Raw genomic sequence first — 15,282 nt, forward strand, 5'->3', positions numbered from 1 at the left:
AGCTGCAGTTTGTCTCAGAAAGTTGTCCATGCATCACGTTTATTAAAGTGAGCTCAGCACACCTCAGCACAATGTTTGCTGAGCTCAAGAGTCAAAGGTTCGGTTTTCAGAAAGAAAATCACAAAATAGCGCTGATGGAGGAAAAAACGGGGATAATGGGAAGTAGGAGGCAGCTCACGGATCGAAACGGTTCAGATGAAAAACGCATTAAAAGTCCACATTAAAGGTTATTAAAGTTATCACAAATAAACTAAATAATACAATCTGAAACATTTTCATTAACAGAAATAAATAAAAACATCAATTAATGGGGAAAACTAGCTGGAGCTATACTCTGCATATATTATGAAAATATACTGAGATTAGAATTACAATACCTTTTGTTTTTGTGTTTATGGATTTATTCATTAGTCCTTCAAACTGATGTGGATTTTTTTTTCTAACTGTCAGGAATTGACAACCCTCCTCCTCCTCCTGGTGGCGATTACACTAGTTCACAAAATGACGGCTAGTCGGAAAATGGCGACATCAAAAGTTTGGAAAAAATGCCAGAGCCAGTTTGTTGTTCAACAACAATCCACTACATTTTATGAAAACAGTATCTTCTGTTGAGTACTCATTACCCTGTCGATGTATCACAAAACAATACTGCAACCTTTTTGAATTCTGCACTTAAAAATTAACCAAAGTATGAAATAACTAACAGTAATATAAACTAAACTAAAACAAAACTAATAAAAACTAGAAACTAACTGAACTGAATTACTTCAGTTAGTTTCAATCAAAACTAACTGAATTAGACAAAAAGTCAAAACGAAATTAAACTAAACAAATTAAAAATCCATTAAACTGGTCGTAACTCCTGCTTCATGTCCTCTGGCTCCCATTTCCAGGTCCAGATAATTACGAAGACGGGATTGCCTACATCAAGTCTCATTACGAAGGCAAGAACAAGTCGCCCACTAAGGAGGTGTACTCTCACGTGACCTGCGCCACGGACACCAACAACATCCAGTTCGTCTTTGATTCTGTCACAGACGTCATCATAGGCACCAACCTGCGGGGCTGCGGCTTGTACTGACCGGATGCTTTTACCTCTGTGGTACCTTGTTATGTCATGTGTGTGGGGCCAATTTGATTGGCCATCCTGTGAGAGTTGGTCAAATGATGTCCTCCTTTATTACAGAGCAGACTGGTCCAGCTTGATTTAACTCCTGCTTGTTTAGTCCTGGACCACCCCCACTGCGAACCCTTGTTTTTCTGACCTTACCTGTCCCCAGTTCCCTGTCCTAGCGCCTCTGTCTCAGGCCTTTATACCAAACAATGGTGTCTTGGTTCATTCTGTAAAGAGGCAATTGTAAGAAAACCTTAACAAGTTTGTTAGAAAAGCCATTAATGCATACATAGTGTTGTTAGAAATTTTGATTGCTTAATGCTTCATTCTATTTGGCCTAATATCATAAGATTCCTCATCAACCTTGTTCAGAATCCAACATGGCCGCTGCATGTGTATTCTTAGCTCCTATAATTACCTGATTTTTGCATTTCATTGAATCAGTCGCACACACAGTGCTCCTCTGTCTTTGTTACGGTGACTGAACACAATAGCAAACCAGAAAATTGGGTTGTTTTGCTACCACTGTTAGCTAGTCTCTGAAGACAAACATAAGCTAATGTCTGTGGTTATAACTGAACACTCCTACGTTAGCTTTGTCTTTATATTTATGAATTTTTTTTGTGGAATGACTCCAAATTATTCAAAAGAAAATGTCACTTGAGAAGCTAAAATAGCTAAACGTAATGCTCATTGACATGGTAATGCCTGGCGTTTGCAAAGCAGCCAATCTCATTTTTCCTTGACAAAGATTAGCTGTAACTCCTGAGAGCGGAAATGAGGAAAACGGTTGATATTCTGCGGTATTGTTAAGCAGGTTTACACTGTCTGTATTAATATATATTAAGGTATATTTGGTGTTTGAATGAATAAAGTAGAGAGTTATAAGCATTTTAGGGGATGTTTTAGCTGTTCATTTGTGGTTGTGGTCCACGTCTCCTATGAATAGCAGGGATGTCACACTTTTCTTTATTCTGTTTTCTGCATGGCGACAAGTAATGTATTGTTTGGACATGGAGTATTTTTTACCGTTTCTAATATTGAAAACCATTTTAGGCTAGTTTTTCCTCTGGCTTCTGATATGAGACATAAGACCTGGCAAGAGATCTGAGAATCAACCATATTTTAAAGAACGTCACTATCAAAAATCTCACCATGTTAACCGAAAGTAAATACTTACAACTCTAACGTTTCTTATTACATAATTATCAATTGTGTGTTTTTGTTTTTTATTTGTTGACAATAAGGATGTAAGTGGAGGAAAACAGGATCTGAGCTGGGAGGAGGTTGCATCATTGCCTCATGTTGTAGTGTGCATGACTCCATTATGAAACCACTTAAAACAAATGGGCTAGAAAAGCTGACTCAGCCCGGCAGCTACAGATAGTGGCTGGATGGATGCATCGATTTCACCCCACCCTGAGACTTCAGCCATTTTCTGAGGTTGCTCTCTGTAACATTCCTACTGTCCGCCGTAAAAACCCAGAGCTGAGCTTTGGAAGACTGAAACCTGGAGAGAGTAGATGGCTGGGATTTGGGTTCAGTTTGAAGATTTTTATGTGTTATGGAAGGTAGGAGTGGGCGTTTATCATCTAGTTTATCATTTATCGTGATAAAATTCCAATTGCTGTCTATTCCTTGTGTTTCCGTCAACCATTCAAGATGCTAAAATATAATTTCTTTAATGAAAACACCACTTCTGCAAAAACTCAACTTTCAAGATTGATTTGGCGCTATGATGAGGTGGAGGTTTTTTTGGTAGTATCAAAATTGTTTGGGGTTTTTTTTTTTCAGAACTGTAATGGAAAGATTTTTTTATGCATCACGACTCACATGATCAACAATCAGATGTTGCCACTGGCACAAACCACGAAGAAGAAGATGACAGGAAGTAGTTGGAGGATAATAGGGCGGCCATGTTTTTTTAATAACTTATCTCGTGACAAACCTATTCACATGTGATTTTAATTGTTTCTTTTTTAACGGAAACACTGCAGTAGCGAAATTCAGGTTTTTTTGACGTTAGTGAAATATCAACAGTTTTTTGGACATTTGTAATGGAAACATAGCTACTGTCAAAATTGCTCTTTTTACTATTTTCTCGACTATTCGATAAGATTTTCAATAAATATCCATGTTTGAAAATATGATTAAATGCCGTTACCAATTAGAGAAGTTCTTATCATCACTTTTATCATTATCACAATAGTGCCACAGAATGTTGTGTTAAAACATTAAGTCCATATTGCCCATCCGTCTTGAAAGGTTGCAAGTGTTTGATGTGAGTGGATTTACTGCTGTGATTCGTGCTTCATCACTCCCATCCTCTGCCTCACTTTTAAACAGGTAGATGACATCATCAGCTCATCTTTCCACGTCTGCGCCAAATTTCCTAATTAGCAACGAAGCGCTCCCCGAGGCTGTTGATCGGCCTGCTGTGCATGATTCTGCTTGTGGATTTTCTGTGTCTGTGTGTTTTTGCAGATTGTGTACAGTTAATGGTGTGTGTGTGTGTGTCATCTAACAGAACAGGAAAGGTCAGCTCACAAGCGTGTGTGTACGTGTTGTGTTGGGAGATGGCATCAGCTCAGGGGTGCAGTGATGGAGTCTGTATCTGTGGATTAATTACCCGCAAGGCACCTGTCTACCCTTTACGCTAACACAAACACACACAGCAGCACAGGCCAGTGTACACACATGCACAGAGCGCACAGAACGGCCCTTGGGTTTTTAAAATGTCGCCACACCTTCCTTTGCCAAATGTTCCCATCTTTCGTTGCTAGAAGCATCAGACAGACTCTGGTTGATTTGGCAAACAGACAATCTGCTGTTTGTGCGTAAGAATAATGATGCACTGTTTCCTGAAAATCTGTTGGTAGAATAGATAGTACAAAAATAATTGTATTCTTGATTTTTTTTTATTATTATTATTATTTTTGTTTATTCTGTGTAGTAAAATTATTTAGTAATAAAGTTTTCTTTACTTTTTATGGAAAGTACTTTCCATCTAAATCCACAGGGGAAGTTGCATATTTGTTTTTTTTATGGAAATGAAATTTTTGGGTCTCCAGATCCAAAGAATGCACCTTACTGGCAACATTTTTCATCAAACATTGATTTTGTTCAATTTTGCCTTACAATTTTTGCTGTTGTTTAAGCTCACTGAATTAAGCCAGAAAAGGCTTCAAAATAGGATAATAGTAAATGAGCGCAGTTTATTAGTTTTGCTGGTTTTTTGTTTCTAGTGCCTAACATAAAGATCTGTCACCAGTTGGAGGAAGACATCCTGCTGAATTTTCCATTTATGTGACATTTTATATCAGTTCACAATGATAAAATAAGCCTTTTCTTTTTTTTATTTGCCTGGCACCAGAAAGTGATGACATAATGTTTGAGCTCCATCTCCTTGAATCTGGCAGCACTGAATGACATGGAGGAGTTTTTTCAGCTGTTCTTGATCAGTATTATTAATTTACCCCCAATTTGTTCACAGCATAAACATAATTCAAACCTAAATGATCTAATATGTGTTTTGTACATCTAAATCAATTAGTGTGAGAGTTTGTGAGTTGCAGCTTTACGCATTTTGGATATTTTTGGTTAAAGTTAATTGTTTTCCAGAACTGAAATGACTTTGCACATGTCTTAGTCTCTGGTTTATTGGAAACAATACGAAGTGACATGTGGTAAAGTCGTTTTGGTTCACCTGATGTTGTACATGCACCCCTCAGCATGGCTCTCATTGATTCCAAAAGCTTAAAGGTTTTTAAAAGCTTTTGATGAATGGTTTTAAAATCAGGATGCGCAGAAGTATTCTGCAGGAATCTTCTCAGGGTCAAAGACTGGTGACTGTGGACAAGGTCACCAGTCTCTCACAGGAAACCAAACATTGAACTTGTTAAAAAAAATCCTATATTCACCTTACTTTTTTATTATTATTATATCCTATATTTGCATTGCATCACTTTTATGCTGCACTCCAGTTGCTAGTTCTCAAATCTGGAAATAATGTAACAATCAAATTAAACTTGTTTGAGAAATTTCAAAATGTTGTTGACTAACTTACTTAAGTATTACTATGAGTAACAAATTTTATGAGCACAATGTTTGTACGAATGATTTATTAAGATTCAAACGTTTATCAGGTCAAGTAACCAGTTTATAACGGCATCAGGTACTTGGTTTTATACACATTGCAGCTATGCAGCTATGTTGTAATTTGAAAGGAGGGTTGGTGAGAAATATTTGAGCTTCAGAACCAGAAATGCTCCTTCTGATAGTCATTTCACTTTATCATCATGGTTATGTTTTTAAGCTAAAGTTGCTGTCTCACTGTTTCCTGTCTTGCGATATCGGTTGGCGTCCTTCCTGGGTCTAAACATGAGGAAACGAAGCAGAATTATGTGTGACTTTTGATGGAGTGTTTCCACTGGGATCAGTGGAATTCACGTCGTTCTCCCTCGTCAGGACCGGGTACTTTACTTTTCTATGATGTTTTCTTTCTTCTTTGGTTCCTTTTTAAAATAAAAAAGAAAGTCAACTGACTATCTGATAACTAAATTTTAGTGCCATATTTAAGTGAAGACATAATTATTAGTCAAATAAATAAAAAGTAGATAAAGTCTCAAGTTTCACTTTTAGCTTCAAGCATCAGGCATGCCAAGGTGAGTGAAGCAACTGGGCTGTTTGCTGGGAAATTACTAACTTTTTTTCTGAGTCATTGTTGCTGTGTTGCTGAGTCACAGTGTTGTTGATTCTGTAGCAACAGCCCAGATGTATGCATACACAGAGTTTATGAGCTTCATTTTTCTGGCTTGGCTGAAAATCCTCTGGCTGCCTGGCTGAGCTGTTCAGATTATGTGTAGGAAAGCATAGAGCGTTAATCTCACAGTGGTAGTTTACTGTGGTTTTATGGCGTTAGTCAGATAAAACCCACATATGAAATAGTAAAGGGGCTAAAAATGCTACTGTTTTCTGCAGAATACATCATTGTGGATTGTAAAACTTGGTTACCAGATTTCATGAGGGTGTTCAGGAAAATGCTTCTGCTTGTAATTAAGAGCTAGTTAATTTAGTTAAATGGGAGTAGATCTGCAAACAGTCTGTACCTGTCAGGATTCTCAAAAGTTCTGATATTTTCATTGTTAGTTTTATCTCTTCAACCAAGTTCAGTAAATATTATAACTATCTTTAATTGGGAAAAAAGCCTTTCCATTGTTTTAATTTTTTTAAAAAAAGTTAAAACAATGGATGCCTTTTTACTGTCTTTATCAATAACAGCTAAAGCAGTTTAAGATTTACAAAAGCCCACATTACATGAGGAAAAAGAGCAAAACATCCCAAAGTTTCCAATTAAAAATGTATTAGTGGAAGCCTTTAGGGAGTTCTCTTCTTACAGTTTATTTAGGCAGTTTTTTTTTAAACTTAACTTTAATGTATGTCTTTATAATAAATACAAGAGTTGAGTTTTGCTATCTATACAGTATAGAACAGTCAGAAATTTTTTCTTTAATAAACAGTGAAGAACCAACATTTCTTAGCAGCTTATAGTGTTTGTATTGATTAAACACTATGATCTGCTCATTCAGATTGACCTTCCAGAACATCCAGTTGTTTCTTAGAAATAAAGTACCGCACTGTAGCACTAAAGCAGTTTGGGGTTAATGGGATGGAAACAGCGCAGGGAGAAGAACAATGAGCCAATCAGTGTGTCTGTGTGTAGACGTGTGTGTTGGGGCATAACAGACAAGACCAAAAGGCAAAACCTGATCTTTGTTAGTAAATATCTAATCTGTGTTGGCTACATAAAATAGGGATTTGTGGGTAATGTAGTTTATCTGTCATTTCGCAGTGTTAAATTCAGAAAAAAAAAATGCTCCGTGGCTGCAGCACAGAGAAATGGTTGCATAAGTGCCACATTTTTTTTGTTTTGTTTTGTTTTTTGCCCTACAACAGCAGCATAACAAGCTGCTGACATGCCACAGGGATGAAGAACTACAATAAAGTGCCAAATGTTTTCCTTATTAGCTTCAGAGTAGCTCCCATCCTGACCTTGCTTGCATGCCCTTATGAGCGATCTTCTGATTTTCAGTCCCACTTTGCCGTAATGAGCACTTAAGTCGAGGAGCCGCTCGCGCTCCTGCAGGAAGTCTCAAGGCCGCATTGGAGCAGATTTAACTCCGGAGCATCAACTGTGCCTTTTCTCATCACAACCATAACCCAGCTCTCCTGTTACCATAAGTTAACTCTGTCTCCATGCCAACCAACACTGTAAACACTGTCCAGGTACTGCAAAACCTGCACAAACTGTATATGGATGTGTATATACTGTATGGGTGCAAGTGCTAAACTGTTTGTGCTGTAACTCCCTCTCTGTTGATAATTTATTGAAGATTGTATTTATACATGAGACAGTGATAATAAAGCACCACATGAGCAACCGGAGATGTGTGATTATTTTCCCTCCTAAAATGTTTTTCCTGGATATCAAGAAGTTTATTAGTGTTGCTCTTGTTCTTCACTACTCTTCCTCCTATTTCTTTTTCTGGGTTTTTCTTTTTTTCCACAGCTGTAATTATTTATTAACAAAGGATTTCCGTAAACAAGTAAAACAGCTGCTTGTTTGAGTGTGAGTCAAATGAGAGCAGCATAATGGCTGAGGAAAATTTGAAGCATTAATCCTAGAGAAAAGTTTCCCTCTTTGTTCCCTCATTACTCTTTCGCTCGACTTTTAATAGTAACATGTTATTGTGTAAATTGTCACTTTTGTTGACTTCCTGTTAACTTTGAAAATTTCCTCTTTTTTCTCATCTTCCCCATCATCCGTCCTCATCATCCCGTTTTCCTGTTTGTTCCCGCTCCTCTCTCATCCTTTCCTTCCTTGTCCGCAGAATCGCATGCACGAGTCTTTGATGCTGTTTGACTCCATCTGCAACAACAAGTTCTTCATCGACACCTCCATCATCCTCTTCCTCAACAAGAAGGATTTGTTTGCAGAGAAGATTAAGAAGTCTGCACTCAGCATCTGTTTCCCAGAGTACACAGGTGAGAGATTTCTTTCACTTATTATGTTATTCCGTCATCAAAAACATACCTGGAGTGTTAACATGATTCTTTCATGCATTTTTGAGAAATCCTTTAATCTCCATCACAACCATTCAGCTGTGAAAAATGCGTGATTGGACTTAGCTCCGCCTTCGAGACGCAGCTCCTCCTCCTTCAGACTAGCCAGCAGCAATTAGCAAACATCTGATAGAACTGAGCATCTGCTGAGTTCGTTATAGGAGTTACTCTCAGAGCAACGCTGGTAAAAACGTTAAAGGGTTAATAGAGGAGCCATCTTGTGATGATTTCTTAAAGGCAGAGTTTCAGGAAGAGCAGGAGTTTTTAAAGAGACACAAGCTCCATTTCAAGGTGTTTAATTAGGAAGTAAAATGTCTGTTAAGTCATATTTTTAATTTTATAACAGCTGAACTTAACATAGTTACCTGATTGTGCTATAAAATGGGACTTTGTGCCTGGAACACATAATACTCCCCTTAAAGATTATTTCTGTTTTGTTGTCACATTTAAAGGTTTCCGATCCTAAAATAAACATTAATATTAAACAATGATAAAAAATAAATGCAAAAAAAAAAAAACAGTTTTCAAGTGATGATGGCATTTAATCCTGTACTCCATGTAGAAAAACCTTAGACTGGGATTTGCACCGAGGACCTACTTGCTGCAAAGCAGGAGTGCTACCAACTGTGTCACCAAAATTACAATCTTTTAACAATATGCTTTATTAGTAGTAGTGTTTTTGTTATTAAAGGAACATGATTTCAAGAGTAGCTGCTGGTTTTTATTTGTTTTTGCCAAATGGGCTACAACTTATCTGCAGGAGCAAAAACACTTGTTTTTCCTCATCTCATCTTTCTCTGATTTTAAAATATTTTGGTCACCTTAAACGTGTAAAACAAAACATGAAAGAAGTAAACACCTTTTTATTTTGTGGAAGAGTTCACAGTCAGTAACTCATAAACAGATTTTGAGCCGATCTTAAATTAATTCTGTCAAAAATTGAAAACATATTATGTTTACAATTATGTTTCAGTGAGGCTTGTTTTAATTAACTCGTTAGATTTAGTTTTCTAAATACAACCTGTCGTTTGTGTTTCATGTTAATGTTTCATTATCTCATCAGCTGGAGATAAAGTTACCTTGGGGTTGTTTGTTTCTTTACCTTGAGAAAATAAACTTTCAAACTTATTGTTTCAATAACAGCTCCATTTTCTCATTATTAAAACAATAACAAGGTTTTTTTTTTCTTGAGGCAACAGATTTAATATCCCATTAATCTGCTGAAATAATGAGATCTCAAGCTTTCTTTGAGGAACTTGTTTCATTATCGCCTGATCTGGAGAAGTCGAGGCTTGAATTGTTGAAACAATGTTTTTATTTCAGGCAAGAATTTATGACATTCATGCTGCCAGCAGTTTCAAGCTGCAAACATTAAAGCTTCACATTCACAGGTTATCCCCTAATTTCCTGATCATAACCAAGAACTTTTTGGGGTTTTTTTGCACCTTAATCACCACTTTTACCTTTAATTTCTAAAAATGGTCACATCAAAATTATTAGTAGCTGGGATTTTTTTTTTTTCTTGTCATACGTCTGTTTTGTGGTCAGTAGGACTTTTTCTGAGCATTTACCTTGTAAAGTCTTTTTTTTTTGCTTTCAAACAAAGGAATATTTTTAAGACTGGTGGAACAAGCTGTTTTCCAGATTCAGTTTTATGGGGGGCAAAGGGGTTTCATGCTTATCCAGCCCTGGAAAAGCCAGTTGCACATTTATCCATATTTTAAAGACTTTCAGGAGAAACAGCAGGAGCTGAAATGACCTCAGGAAGAATCATCCCAGTTTGACAAAGGAGGGTGAAGATGTCTGTATGGCTTAGGAATGTAGATTAATTATTTACTTTTTTAATGATTATCTCTGTTTTACAATAGAAAATGTTGATGATTTTGAACTAAGAAATACTTAGCTAAGAAATATTGAAAAAATACATCCTGTATCTGCAGGGTTGGTCCAGTATTCGATTCTGATTCAGACTGTCTTGCAAATGTATGTACAACTGTTTAAAACTGCTAAATAAATGAACCAAACTTTGAGTTGTGTTCATCGCTTTTGGTCAGAGCTCAAGTTGCTGCTTTTATGTTTCAGCCGTTCTGACTGCCAGTGATGGTTTCTTATTTCCTGTTGGGACAGAAAATCAATTTTCTCCAACAACTTTTGGCAAAAAAGCAAACAACCTCATTCAGCTAGACTTACTTTTTTAGATCAAACTCTTGATCTAAACCCTTAAATTAGCCTTAAGATTGATCAATCAGAGAGCCGTGTGGACGTCCTGATCCCATTTAAAACTGGATATGAAAACATGAATGACTAATCTTTACTGTCTGAGTGAGATTTCCTGGAAATTGAAAACCTCAAGTCTGTTCTCTGATTAACAGCTGCCTGATTGAGGGCATTAGTTGTGCATGGGACCTTCAGATGTGGATTTACTGTCTCTGCGTTATAAACCATCTGAAAAATGTGCCACTTTAAATCTTGCGATATGATTACAGCTCCAAGTTAGTTTGCAGCAGAGAGAGAGCGAAATGGTTGGAGGAACATAAAACCTCATTTCAAGAGGAGATTTCCTTTACTGCATTTCCACAAGTGGAGAAATGATGGCGAGTACAGGGAGGAGAGGAAAGTTGTTGGCAGTGAGAGTTTGCAGAAACAGCAGAGGGAAGCAGAAAGACTTCTTGACGTGGAAGTGGGAGCCAGATGTAGCGGTGACGGATAAAAGCACTGTGAGTAACAGACGCGCGTGGTGCGCTATGATAAGCCTCTTCACACACTCACAGTGGCGCACCCGTCTCTCACGCTGCTCTGATAGTCACACTGAGCTGTTCTGACAGGTTCCACCTTTTCCTTTTGCTGCGTCACGTTCTCCCTGTCCGTGCAGCCAAAGGTCTGAACACTCCTCATTCTGATCACTGGAAATACATTTTCTGATTACATTTTATATGACAGAAAAGCTAGGGTGGAGATGGAGGATTTTGCAGCTTTGCATCCTTAAAGGGGAAGCATCATGGAAAATTCACATATTGCATGTTTTTGTACTTTCATTTGGGTTTTTATTGCTTCTATAAACAAACCAATCTGGAAATAAGTTGATGCTTTTTGGTGTCTGGTTTCAAAAACTCCCAGAATGAAACATCACAAATCGGCAGAAACTGCTCTGTAACCTAGCAACCCAAGCAGAGCTCCACCACATTTGTTTTACCACTGTGCATTGTACAATGGCTGCTGGAAAAGACAAAATGTTTTGTTGACTTATTATCCAGAAACCACTTGCTGCATTCATGTTGGTTGTGCAGGAGGCTCCACTTCTGCTTTTCAAAGATGTACAGTTGTACGTCTGTTCACAGCTTTTTTAAGTTGAGTTAAGGGGCGTGGCCAGCAGCAGCTTATTTGGATTTAAAGTGACAAGAGACTCCAGCAGAACCAGAACACGACCGACTGGAGGATGGAGAAGACAGAGCAGACACAGAAAGAAACAGAACAACTGATCCAGGATTACTTTTCATGTTCATGAAAATAGAAAGTTAATAGCTGGAGAGGGAGAACGATCAGCGGATGGCAGCATTATCTCAGCTGTTGGTGATTTCTTAGTCTATAAGTTGAAAACATCAACATGCAACTGAACTGAGCAATTTCAGCAAAAAGGCAGATTTTACTGTATAATACTGTAAAATCTCGATTATTTCTTTGGTTCTGTTTTCCAACTGAACAGATAGTAGGTTTTTCTATTGTTTTTTTTCTGCAAAACAGGAAGATTTTAGTATAAAATCTGGTTAAATCTCATTTAAATTGAGTTCTTTTGTTCTGTTTTCTACTTGTCCAGGACCCAACACCTACGAAGACGCGGCAGCTTACATCCAAGCACAATTCGAGAGCAAGAACCGCTCTCCAAATAAGGAAATCTACTGTCACTTGACCTGCGCCACGGATACGGGGAACATCCAGGTCGTGTTTGACGCTGTGACCGATATCATCATCGCCAACAACCTCCGAGGGTGTGGCTTATACTGAGCGCGCTCACACACACCCTGGACCCCCCTCCGTCCACCCACCACCACTCCTCTTCCACTTTTCTCCCATCCTTCCTGTCCTCCTCCTCTTCCTCCTAATCCTCTGTCTTGTTCCTTTGGCACTGCTGTGGAAATGATGATGGCGATGATGATGATGATGATTCTCTAAAGAAAAACAAAAAAAAAATCCAACTAGGTACATATTAATAATGAGGATGATTGAAAAAAAATAGGCATACATGCATATAAATATGAATATATATATAAATCTATCTAATGTTTTTGGTTCTTGTGTCCTCTCTGCTCTGATTCCCCCCTGATGTTTTTTTGGGTCTGTTGCCAAGCAAACAAAATTAGTTTTAGTGGAAAGAAACCCAAACCTGCAGCCTTGAAACATCTTGAACAAAGTTGAGGAAAGCCTCCGTTCCCGCTCTCTCACGTGGTCGACTGTGTGATTTTTTTTTTTTTTTTGTTAACAAAACCGAAGCCTGTTTGTTTTTTTCTTGCATACTTTTTTATCTATTGTTACTTTGAAAATGATGATGCTGTTTTATTTCTTTGATGATCGTGTGTATATTTATTGAGTCTGTACACAGATTTTTCTCACCTCTCACCTGTACTTTCTGTTTAATCCTGGTCGTTTTGGGCTGTTTTACGGCTTATTAACACTTTTTTTATTTGCAGAAATATGTGTATATGTGAGCAGCACTAAAATGCACCTGACAAGTTGGATAAGAACGTAAAAAAAAAATCTGCTAAAACTGACTTGATTATTTTTGTTGTTTACATTTGAGAAGACATTTTAAGATGTTCTTTTTTTCTTGAGGGTTTTTAACATCTTCACATTCAAGACCCAGTTTCCACCCAGGATCCCTGGTCTCCTCTTTCCAAAATCTGGTCTTTGTCATTGGCCAGCCGCCAACCACAGCCAGGCTTGAGAGCCAATAGGAAGCTTGCTTACTGACTGAATCGTCAGTGTTGTGTAACAGAGGCACTGCGCTGTAGATAGCTGCGCTTTTAGAAGCAGGTAAAACTCTACCTTTCTCCCCATAATGATCTAATAACGGTCTCCATTTAAGAAAACTAATTAATTTATTAATTTATTTATTGACTAATCGCCCGCCATCCTCTCTTTCCTCGCTGTCGACTCTTGCATGGCGCCCAGGCGTCGAGATTTGACCCTTCCCCCCTCCTGTCCTTTTCATTCTCTTCTTTTTCATTCCCAACACAAATAGCATGAGTTACTCAACTTTGTATAAAAAAAGACCAGTTAATTGTTAAAACTTATAACATAAAGCTGCTTATGAGGGAAAAAAACACTTCATAAAAAGTGCAAATTAAATAGAAAAACAATTTAAAAAAAATGTGGAAGCAGCAACTGAAGGGGAAAGCTGATTGGTTTCTGAATGGGGGGTGAGGGATGAATTATGAGAATATGACAGAAAATGTGAGTTGAAGTTTCCGAGCAGGAACAGCTCACATGTGAAGCTTTGAAGTGAAGAAAAGTTTAGATTTTTCCTGCAGCAACACAAAGGGCAAAAATCTCCCAGAGAAAAACCGCCTTCACCACGACACTGACCGACACCATGACGATTTCTCATGATTTGTAGCTACGGAACGTTTTCTTTCTCCATTTCACATGAGCCGATGTTTGGTGGACGGTTCCGGTTGGACGGTGAGCTGATGAGGAACCACGGAGAACCCGGTGTTGCTGTAACGCTCCAATCTGTTTGCCCCGCCCCAAGCCCCGCCCCCAGGCCCAAGCTCCACCTCCTCTGCCTGTTTTCCTGCATTAGAACCGTCTCCTCACTTTAGCCTGACTCAGAACGATTAAATATAATATTATAACAATATCTATTTTTTATTATTTCTGGGGGGGGTAAAAGAAAAACACTCTTTTTGTGGGGGAGAGCACGTTTCTGGCTGCATCCGCTAGTTAGGGATGCCGCATGTTAACACATCGGCGCTGTATAAAGTCATGCTCCTTCTTCTTCTTCTCTATCTCTTTTCAGTTTAGTGCACACCTTCCAGGTCTATAATGAAAAGCACAGTTCTCACCTCACACATACACACTCGCTCACATTCACGCAGACACACAATGAGTAGATTTGGAAATTTGTTATTTATTCATACCTGATCTATGTTTCCCCCTCATCATTCTACCTATAGAAACCTCTTTTTCTTGCCTTCTTGATTTCTAGTTTTTAAAAAAAGAAAAAACTGTGTATAATGACACGATGAAGCTGTTTTGTTTGTTTTTTTGCATTCTGTTCCTGTTATCCTCATGATTTAATTTTTTCTTACCTACGTTCTGTTCTTTACCCAGTGAATGCTTTTTTTCTGTGCAGCTTTTTTCTCTCTTTCTCTCCCTCTACTCTTCTTTAGTGAATGGTTGTTATTTCATGTGGGATGTCCGTGCTGGAAAAACCAATCGAATGTAGTGTTTACATTAAAAAGCCACTGTTTTCATGACTACAGAAAAAATACCTTCTTGTCTCTGATTTTCTGACTTTCAGCTGCAAGAAGCATTGCACATCGCTGTTTGTTTTATATTCAAGCATTCTAGAAAAAATTAACATCCCAATAAACCTGTAACTTTTAACAAATAGTTCTCTCAGGTCAAACATTTAAATCTAGAGTTTCCAACCCTGAGCTGCAAAAAGCCATGTGGAGCAGTCAGGAAGCGCCGCAGTAAATTAGAGGAATGCATCTCTGTCCCTGCAGAGGAAGCTTCCAGCAACAGCGTTGATTTAATTTCATGAAGGGCAATAAATGCTGAGAGTGACGGCGCTGCTCGCTGCAGGGTTACTGTCATGCAGCGTTCTCCTGCCCTTCGCTCCATTATAAAAAATCTCCTTGCCGTTTCTCACTGTTAAAAGGAAATGTGATTACTGTCTTCACAAACGGGAGAAAATCCAGGGTGTGAAAAGTTTTTGTACCTTAAATTTTATTTATAGAGCAATTTTTAGAAAACAGCACAGGACCACAATGCTTTGCTGTTAAATGGGACATATTATGCTAAATTCAAATTTTGAACACTTTTGT

General features: G+C 38.0%; 1 protein-coding gene across 2 annotated transcripts in view; it reads left to right on the plus strand.

Annotated features, from left to right (window-relative positions):
- The window catches only part of LOC122836097 (guanine nucleotide-binding protein G(o) subunit alpha), a 101,791-nt gene extending 87,068 nt beyond the window's left edge, over positions 1–14,723 (plus strand). The window contains exons 7-8 of one of the 2 annotated variants that reach the window (XM_044125777.1): positions 8,005–8,158; positions 12,051–14,723. In XM_044125777.1, coding sequence (XP_043981712.1) covers positions 8,005–8,158; positions 12,051–12,238 — 342 coding nt within the window. In that variant the 3' untranslated portion in view covers positions 12,239–14,723. Of the gene's footprint in view, positions 1–893; positions 6,538–8,004; positions 8,159–12,050 lie in introns of those variants that run through there. The other variant, XM_044125778.1, reaches the window with a different exon arrangement.
- The last annotated feature ends 559 nt before the right edge of the window (positions 14,724–15,282 follow it).

The sequence above is a fragment of the Gambusia affinis genome, linkage group LG08 (genome assembly GCF_019740435.1).
Source record: "Gambusia affinis linkage group LG08, SWU_Gaff_1.0, whole genome shotgun sequence".
Lineage (NCBI taxonomy): Eukaryota > Metazoa > Chordata > Actinopteri > Cyprinodontiformes > Poeciliidae > Gambusia > Gambusia affinis.